The following is a 10,197-nucleotide window of genomic DNA, read 5'->3' as shown; positions in this document are numbered from 1 at the left end:
CTCTAATTGCTGTGTATATACAATAAGACCATGAGAAATGGGAACAGGAGCAGGCTATTTGGCCCTGTGAGTCTGCATCACCATTCAATAGGATCGATCACAGCCTTAAATATACACAAGGACTCTGCATGCGCAGCTCTCTGTGGCAAGGAGTTCCAAAGAATTTCAACCCTCTGAGAGAAGAATTTCCTCCTCATATCAGTCTTAAATTGGCATCCCTTTATTCTGAGACTATGCCCTCTTGTCCTAGACTCTCCCACAAGGGGAAAAATCCTCTTAGCATTTACTCTGCTAAGCCCCTTAAAACTTCTATATGGCTCAATGAGATCACTTCTCATTCTTCTAAACTCCGGTGAGTAGAGTCCTACCCTGTTTAACCTTTGCTCAAAAGACAATCCTTTATACCAGGGATCATCCTAGCTAACTTTCTCTGAACTGCCTCCAATGAGATGAGGTCCTTTCTGACTCTTCCTGACAATTGGGTGAATTGCTGCACCCAGTTCTGAGAAACTTCTCCTTATGAAGACCATACTGAGCTTACAGAGCAGTAATAACATGGTGTCCATGTGCTGCCTCTTTGCCAATGTATCAGTTGAGGAAGCCATTGACATCTCACTGCAGTGCTTTCTGTTGGTGATCTGGTCCCATCTCCAGTGTGTGAATCCATGGCGTAGAACTTAGCAACTCAGTAACTCTCAGTCATAGTCATATAGCATAGCAACAGCAACATAAAGCTGCTGTGCCTACCACTCAGATAGGTCAGGGTGGTACATGAGTTTTAGTGCCAGTGTGATGTCAGAATCGATGTCCAAAGATTCACAGATAGTATCAGATACCATGTCCCTTCAGGTGTTTACAACAAGTGAGATTCTGTTTGAGGCCAGGTGTGGCCTTTCTATCAGAATGTCTTAAAGGTACAGGCCTGTCTGTTCCTGGGTGCCCACCACGATATAACAAACCCAGCACAAATTACCGGCACTCCTGAGACCCTCCGTCCCTCCCTCAGCCCACACTCACCCCCTACCCACGCTTGGCTTCCTGTCTGCAGCATGTTTTCTCAGTCAGCTCACTAATGGTGTTTGTTTTCCTGTTACAGCACGTGTCAGTCTGGAGAGCTGGTTTGTGGCAATCTTCCATGTGCAGGTACTGAACAAATCAACTCTTCACCTCATTGACTAAACTCCGCCTTCCGTTCCTAACACTCTTCCCTATTGTCCACATCCTCATCCCTGCCTGAACAACCCTCCCCAGTGTGGTCAGGAACTTTGTCAGGGTTAATGTGTGGGACTGGGAATTGCACCTCTCCTAATGATGATGGAAGAGAACATGTGACAGGGAGACTTGTGATGGTTTGATCAGAGTTTTCAGAAGAATTAAACTAGGAATTAGGAAGCTGGCCATGATTCTTCAACTTGTCATAACAAGTCACTGAGCCTATTGCAGCATCAGTCTCTTATCCTCCTGCATCATCCCTGTGTCCCTTGCCCTTGCCTGATCTATTCCCTCCCATCATATCACTCCTTCCCCACCCACTCTAACCCCCATCCCTTCCTGTTCACACAACTCCCAAATGGTCCTTCACCCTCTGCCCTTTTCTTCTCTCTCTCTGCCTGGCATCCTTCATTCCAGCCTCACCTGTCCATGGACCTCTGGCGAAGAGAGTATAATGTGGGAAAGAGTGAAATTGCCATTTTGGCAGGAGCAATAAGAAGAAGAAGCATTCTATTAAAATGGGGAGAGGATGCAGAGTTCGGAGATGCAGAAGGATCTGGGTGTCTGATTGCATGAATTAGAGAAGGTTAGTCTGCAGTTACAGAAGTAATCAGGAAAGGTCATCGAATGTTATCATTTATCACAAGGGGAAGAGAATATAGAACTTAGTGAGACCATGCTTCAGTTACACAGAGCACTGGTGAGACCACATCTGAAGGACTGTGTGCGTATTGGTCTCTGTATGTAAGGAACGATGTAAATACGCTGGAGGCAGGTTAGAGAAAGTTTACCAGACTAATGCCTGAAATGGCTGAGTTGTCTTCGAGGAAAGACTGGGCAGACTGGGCTTGTACCAACTGGAGCTTAGGAGAACAAGAGGTGATTTGACTGAAACATGTAGGGAGCAGAAGGATCTCAACAGTGTGAATGTGGAAGGGTTGTTGCCTCTTATGGGAAAATCTAGAACTAGGGCTCACTATTTAAAAATCAGGGGGTGCCCTTTAATACACAGATGAGGCGATTTTTTTGTCTCTCAACAGGTTGAGCATCTTTGGAACTCTCTTTTTGAAAGTTGCAGGAAGAAGAGGTATATAGATTCTCATTTAAGAAAGGAGGTGGACAGTTATCAGGATTTATGTGCTTGTGCTTACAATCAGATCGGATGAAGATCCGATCATATGAATGTACCTGATTTCTTGTTAATTTCACTTGTTTTCATTTGCATTCTATGCTTATGCTTGTTTTCCCTGTGTTTTCCCATATTTTCCTGTGTTTCCCTTTGTTTTTCCCTGTTTTCCCACATTTTCCCATGTTTTCCCACATTTCCCTGTGTTTTTCCCATGTTTTCCTGTTGCAGTGGACTGTTCTTGGAGCCGCTGGACACCGTGGAGTTCTTGCAGTAGAAGCTGTGATGTTGGATCCAGGCGGAGATTCCGATCTCCCACAAACCCCCCTGCAGCGTTGGGTGGGAGAGAGTGCGAGGGTGACATGGTGGAAACGGAATATTGCAGTCTGCAGCTTTGTGACAGTGAGTAACAGCAACCAAATAAAGCTGCATATCTCCAGAGGCAAACCCAGCATCAGGCTCAAAAACCAAAAAGTAGGAGTAAGAAACACAAAAAGGAGGTGAGATCAGCACATGGGATTGGGGATATTGTATTATGATGGACAGTGAACTGGATGGCAGACAGGAAATAGAGGGTAGGAATAAACAGGTCTTTTTCCAAATAACAGGTAGTGACTTGTAGGGTATCACAGAGATCAGTGCTAGGAGCCCAACTATTCATAATATTTATTAATGGTTTAGGTAAGGAAGCTGACTATAATATATCAAACTTTGCAGATGACACAAAGCTGAGTTGGAGGGTGAGTTGCGAGGAGGATACAGAGACGTTTCAGTGTGATTTGGAAAGGCTGAGTGAGTGGGTAAATGCATGGCCGATGCTGTATGATGAGGATAGTGAAAACACAAGGGCATTTTATTATCCGAAGGATGATAGATTGGGAAAGAGGGAAGTGTGGTGGGACCTGGGTGTCCTTGTACAATAACCACTGAAGGTAAATGTGCAGGTGCAGCAGGTGGTGAAGAAGTATGTTGGCCTTCATAGTGAGATAATAGGGATGTCTTACTGCAGTTGTACAGGGCCTTGGTGAGACCACACCTGGAGCATTGTGTGCAGATTTACTCTCCTTCTGTAGGGAAGGATGTTCTGGCTGTGGATGAAGTGCAGTAAATGTTTACCAAATGTTTGCCATCCTGGGATGGCAAGACTGATGTTTGAAGAGAGACTGGATCAGGTTAGGACATTAGTGCTTAGACGATCGAGGGAGGGGGTTGGGTGGTGGATGGTATCATAACTCCCTTTGAGGTTAAATGTGGTGTCATTGCAGGATGTCTAACTACCTTTCCTGTCCCTGTTTGCCCCAGGAGTGTGGAGTGAGTGGGGTCACTGGTCAGAATGTTCCGTCTCTTGTGGAGGGGGCTTCAGGAACCGAACTCGAGTGAACATCTCATCACAAAGCAGTCAGCTGACCAGCTGTAACACTCATCCATGTGGTGAGTGCCAACTGGGAGAAATAGACACTGAATACCAGGATCTCCGAGAAACACAACTGACAGGGAATACTGTCTCACTGTGAACACTTCACACACAGATTGTGATGGTGGGGAGCACGGCACTGTCGGAGGGTCAGTGCTGAGGGAGCGCCGTACTGTCGGAGGGTCAGTGCTGAGGGAGCACGGCACTGTCGGAGGGTCAGTGCTGAGGGAACATGGCACTGTCGGAGGGTCAGTGCTGAGGGAGCGCCACACTGTCGGAGGGTCAGTGCTGAGGGAGTGCCGTACTGTCGGAGGGTCAGTGCTGAGGGAGTGCCGCACTGTCGGAGGGTCAGTGCTGAGGGAGTGCCGCACTGTCAGAGGGTCAGTGCTGAGGGAGTGCCGCACTGTCAGAGGGTCAGTGCTGAGGGAGCGCCGCACTGTCGGAGGGTCAGTGCTGAGAGAGCGCCGCACTGTCGGAGGGTCAGCGCTGAGGGAGTGCGTGTAGTTGAGAATGTGTTGTGTGTCTGTCGATGAGGGTGAGGTTGATGACTGTGTGAGGCTGTGCGTGGTATTTATGTACCTGGTGCTAGTTTGTATCCAGCTAATGACCCTCTGTGCTCCCTTCCCTTGTTCTTTGTTGATAACAGAAGCCCATCCATCGAACTGCTCTGAAGGGACTGTGTGGAGGGATTGTTCCATTGGAGCTGACACTTGCACAGAGCTCAGTGTGGGAGAGGAGTTGAGTTGGAACTGCAGCTCGGGATGTTACTGTCAGGATGGTCTGCTCCTACAGGTCAGACTGTGAACTGATCATTATCGGTGACACTGATCTCCTATCGCCACAAAACCCTGAACGTCTCACTCTCTCCTCTTCCTCTCTGTATCTCTCTCTCATATAGTCAGAAATCACCTGACACCACGTTCCAGCCCAACAGCTTTCAGAGCGTAGCCTTTTTGTCAGGTAAAGTGAGAGAGAGCACACAGGCACAGAATTTCTGGGCAGAGAGAGATCAACTGCAAAGAGATCAAAAGATCATAGAAACGGTGTGAGTGGAGTGTCAAATAATAATTCCTGCAGGTGATCAGAATTGTTAGACGGCATGAGTAAAGAGTCAACAGCTGAATAACAAGCGAAAGGATGACCTATAATCTGATTAAACGAGTCTGATATATAATTATAAAAAATTAAAAATAATGTGGTCCTGGAGACAAACCAAACAGCTGGAATAACATGATAGGTATAAGAGTCACATGCTGAGGGTCTAACCAAAGTAATAAGTAATTCAAAACTGTACAAACTAATAAAGGTTCAGAGATCATAACAATTTATCCAGGTGATGGTGATAAAACAGGACAGTAAGGAACATTTTACAGATACAGAACAGTAGTGGAGTCACATGTTTCATAACATGAACCCAAGGCCATGGTTGAGGCCGTCTTCATGGGTACAGAACTTGGTTATCCGTTTCTGCTCGGCGACTCTGTGTTGTTGTGTATCATGGAGGACACTTCTCTGAAGATCTGAGGCTGAATGTCCTTGAGCACTGCAGAACTCCCCTACTGGGAGGGAACATCCCTGTTTGGTGCTTGTCGCGCGGTGTCTGTCCATCCGTTGTCATAGCGTCTGCATGGTTTTGCCAATATACCATGCCCCGGGGCATCCTTGCCTGCAGCGTATGAGATAGACAACATTGGCCGAGTCACATGAGTATCTGCCGTGCACATGGTGGGTGGTGTTCCCATGTGTGATGGTAGTGTCCATGTTGATGACCTGACGTGTCTTGCAGAGGTTACCATGACAGGGTTGTGTGGTGTTGTGGTCGATGTTGTCCTGAGGTTGGGTAGTTTGCTGTGAACGATGGCCTGTTTAAGGTTTGTCGGTTGTTTGAAGATGAGAAGTGGAGGTGTAAGGAAGATCTTGGTGAGATGTTCGTCGTCATCATGACATGTTGAAGGCTGCAAAGAACATGGCGTAGTTTCTCCGCTCTGGGGAAGTACTGGATGACGAAGGGTACTCTATTGGCCGTGTCCTTTGTCTGTCTTCTGAGGAAGTCGTTGCAGTTTTTTGTTGTGGCACGTTGGAACTGGTGATCGATGAGTTGAGTATCATATACCGTTCTTATGAGGGCATCTTTCAAAATATTTAGGTCTCTGTCTCATTCCTCCTCATCTAAGCAGTTTCTGAGTATGTGTAGGCTTTGTCCATATGGGATGGCTGCTTTAATATGTTTAGGATGGAAGCTGAAGAAGTGAAACATTGTGAGGTTATCCATGGGGTTGTGGTAGAGTGAGGTACTGAGGTGTCTGTCCTTGATGGAAATACATGTGTCCAAGAATGAGACTGATTCTGAAGAGTAGTCCATTTAAGTCTAATGGTGGGATGAAACTTGTTGATATCGCTATATAGTTATCTCAGTGATTCCTTGCCATGAGTCCAGTGGAAGAAAATGTCGTCAATGTATCTGGTGTATAGCACTGGTTGGAGGTCCTGCACAGCAAATGTCCATGAAAATGTTAGCATATTGGGGAGCAAATCTGGTCCCCATGGCTGTTGCATGTGTCTGGATGAAGAACTGGTTCTCGAAGGTGAAAACATTGTGGTTGAGGATGAAGCAGATGAGTTGTAGGGTGGCATCTGGAAATTGGCAGTTGTTGGTATTGAGTACTGAGGCTGTTGCAGCGCGATGCCATCGTCATGGGGGATGCTGGTGTAGAGAGCCAAAACGTCCATTGTGACAAGGAATGTTCCTGGTTTGACCGGTCCGTGGGTGCTCAGTTTCTGTAAGACATCTGTACTATTGTGACAGAAGCTGGGGGTTCCCTGTACGATGGGTTTCCATACCCACAAAGATGGCCGAGCCATGACCTTGGGTTCATGTCGCACTACATGTAACGTACCATAATGTTCTGTCTCTGTAAAATCTTCCTTACTGTCCTGTTTTAGCACCATCACCTTGATAACTTGTTATGATCTCTCTACCTTAATTAGTTGGTACAGTTTTGGGTTACCTATTACTTTGGTTAGACCCTCAGCATGTGACTCTTGTACCTATCATGTTATTCCAGTTATTTAGTTTGTCTCCAGCTCCATCTTATTTTGAATATTTTGTAATTATCTTTCTGCCTCATTTAATCGGATTATAGGTCATCCCTTCACTGGTTATTCAGCTGTTGACACTTTACTCACTGTCTGACACTCACCGGCAGAGACTTATTATCTGACATTCCACTCACACCAGTAGTATGATCCTTTGATCTCTCAGCCGTTGATCTCTCTGCCTATAAAATCTGTGTCTGTGTCCTTCTCTCTCACTTCACCTGATGAAGGTGCTGCACTCTGAAAGCTTGTGAGTTTAAATAAATGGTCGGACTGTAACCTGATGTGGTGTGAGTTCTGATTTTGGCCACCCCAGTCCAACACCAGCACCTCCACATCACTCTGACATGGTGACCCATGGCAGGTGGATAATGTGGTGAAGAAGGCACCTGGGATACTTACCTTCATTAGTCAAGAGTCAAAGCTTAAACGCAGGCAGGTGATGCTGGGAACTGTATAAAACATTGGTTAGGCCACAGTGAGAGTATTGTGTGCAGTTCTGGAATCCACATTATAGAGGGGACGTGATAGCACTGGAGAGGGTACAGAGGGAGATTTACCAGGATGTGCCTGGGCTGGAGAGTTTCAGTAATGAAGGAAAATTGGACAGACTGGGGTTGTTTTCTTTAGAGCAGAGGAGATTGAGACGGGACATGACTGAGATGTATAAATTATGAGGAACATAGATAAGGTAGATAGGAAGGAACTTACTCCATCGGTCAGCAGAGGTCGTGGTTGAAGGGGTGAGTGAAGGAGAAATATTTGCACTTAGAGGGTGGTGGGAGCTCACTGATTGAGACAGATAATCTGGTAATATTTGAGAGAGTATTTAGTAAGCATAGAATCCCTACAGTGTGGAAACAGGCCATTCAGCCCAACAAGTCCACACCTCTCCCTCCGGTGAGCATCCCACCCAGACCCATCCCCCACCTCTGCATTTCCTATGTCTAACCCAAACATCCCTGGGCATTATGGAACAATTTAGCATGGCCAATCCACCTAACCTGCACATCTTTGAACTGTGGGAGAAAACCAGAGCACCTGGAGGAAACCCACACAAACATGGGGAGAATGTGCAAACTCCACACAGACAGTCGCCCGAGGGTGGAATTGAACCTGGGTCTCTGGTGCTGTGAGGCAACAGTACTAACCACTGAGCTACCGTGCCACCCCATTCATCTGCATTGTCATGGCCTCCATGGCTATAGACCAAAGCTGGAACAAGAAGTAAGTTGAAGTTAGGAATTTTTTCTTCACAGTTTCTGTCAGACCTGCTGAGCTTTTCCAGCAACTTCTGTTTTTGTTCCTGATTTACAGCATTCACAGATCTTTCTGTTTGTTTTTTTAAGTGAAGTTAAATCTGTGCTGTCTGGTGCAGACACAATGCGTGAAATAGCCTCCTTCTGTAAATATGACACTATGGGCTGAATGCTATGTCTTTTTGGATAAGTACAAGTTGGGTTGTATTTTCTGGCAGGCTTTTTGCCTCAAGGCCTAGCAAGATTTCAAACTCACCTTATTATCAACCTACCCCACCCTTATGTCACCCCCTTATCTGATTCTATTCCCACCCTACTGTGCATTGTTCCTGGGATTATTCGTCACTGAACAGATATCGCCAAAAAAAGACAGCATCCCTTGAACCCATGCTATCTTTAAAAGGCTGCTGTGCTCCTAGACAAGTACTGAGAATTCTGAATGGCCCCTCACCAGGAATGTCATGACACAACAGCCACAAAACAATCTTGGCATGGTTGGTACACCCTCCCAACTACAACTTCACTCTGTCATCCTTGTCAGTGTTTAACCATTGGACCACTCTGTCTCCAAGGCTGCCTGGGCATTTGCATGTTTTCATTGTCCAGCAGGGGGCATCACATAGAGGTAAGTGATTGGAGAATTCCAAACAGCCATACAGAGTGGCACATACAGAGTGAATAGAGGGTGCAGATGGCCTCACAACCCAGACCAAATGTACAAAGGAACATTCCACAGTCATGATAGTCTGCTGTTATCTACTGAAATGGGGCATCACTCAGGTCTTGCCTGGCTTTTCCATTATGCAAAATGAATGCTTCCTCCTGCTGGTGTTTTCATCATCTTTCCCATTCCCTCAGTTCCTCTGCATTTATCACTATGCCCCATTTCCAACTGCCAGGATGATGTTGTCCTGACTATATCGGAGGGTGCCCCCTGACTGCTCCTAGCTGCTGAACCACACCTTCAGCAGCCCTACCATCAGCTTTTACCATGGGTCTGGTCACAGCATTGTGCACTTACCCAATGAAGGTGCTGCATTGGCTGAGTGACTAATGCAAATATCCAAAACAGTACATCTGCCATACACCAAACCTCTTCCCATTCCAGATCCACATCAACCATTTCTCTTTTCATTGTATTCAGTAGAGTCAAGCGTCATATGGCATATGATGCAGTGATGTTCCCCTCATCCCACAGCACTTGTGTAAGTTTTGTAAGTGATGGGGTGCTTCTGGCAAACACTGGCTTTCTTTGTAAGTCTTTGTTTCTGACTTCTACATCACTGAGGTCTTAATATTAGATTCTCAGGCACCAGTGATCTGGTGCAGATTGTCTTTGACCAGCATTTGAAGCCTAAGCGTGTTCACTCTGTGTGCATTGTAAATAGATGAACAAATAATGAAAAATGAAATGGAGTGTGTGAATGTTGGCAGGGAATTCAGCTCACAGTGTCTCAGTCACCACCAACTCTGCCTGCTCACCAGCTATCCCTCCAAAGCCTCTATGCCCCCTTTTACCTCCCTGTACGCTGTCAGCTCATTTCTACCCAAACCTCTATGGGAAGATCCCATCACATTGATCTTTGTCTCCAACTTGTCATCAATGTGCCCTGAGCCCTTGACATCCCACCTTAATGATGCCCAACCTACTCTGCACTCACCCTGTGGAGGCCTCTGTAATGGTCACTGCCTATAATAGCCCCTCACATGACCTGCCATGCCCCCTGATGATGCCACCCTTGTGCCCACCTCCAAACTGATCATTGGGCTTGGCCATCAGATTGTCAACTGTTCCAGCACACACAGGCAGGGAGAGCGTGGGATCCCTGCTCAGATCAGGTCACATTGGATCCACTCTCATTTGTATAGATCCAGCACAAAACATAGTTGTTGCCATAGCAACCCTGACTCTGGGAATCAACTGCAAAACCAGGTGATGAAATTCAGGAATACAGAGAGGAGGAGGGGACGGAGGGAGATGGTGAGGAGGTAGGGACGGAGGGAGATGGTGAGGAGGAGGGGACGGAGGGAGATGGAGAGGAGGAGGGGACGGAGGGAGATGGTGAGGAGGAGGGGACGGAGGGAGATGG

At 46.6% G+C, this 10,197-nt stretch overlaps 1 protein-coding gene across 1 annotated transcript in view; it reads left to right on the top strand.

Moving 5' to 3' along the window:
• The window catches only part of LOC125482989 (SCO-spondin-like), a 30,801-nt gene that overhangs the window by 9,266 nt on the left and 11,338 nt on the right, over window positions 1–10,197 (top strand). The window contains exons 3-6 of the mRNA XM_048596201.1: window positions 1,097–1,143; window positions 2,570–2,740; window positions 3,641–3,769; window positions 4,399–4,544. Of these exons, the coding sequence (XP_048452158.1) occupies window positions 1,097–1,143; window positions 2,570–2,740; window positions 3,641–3,769; window positions 4,399–4,544 (493 nt within the window). The remainder of the gene's footprint in view (window positions 1–1,096; window positions 1,144–2,569; window positions 2,741–3,640; window positions 3,770–4,398; window positions 4,545–10,197) is intronic.

This window comes from Rhincodon typus, chromosome 4 (genome assembly GCF_021869965.1).
Source record: "Rhincodon typus isolate 14 chromosome 4, sRhiTyp1.1, whole genome shotgun sequence".
NCBI lineage: Eukaryota > Metazoa > Chordata > Chondrichthyes > Orectolobiformes > Rhincodontidae > Rhincodon > Rhincodon typus.
This window is presented reverse-complemented; position numbering and strand designations above follow the sequence as displayed.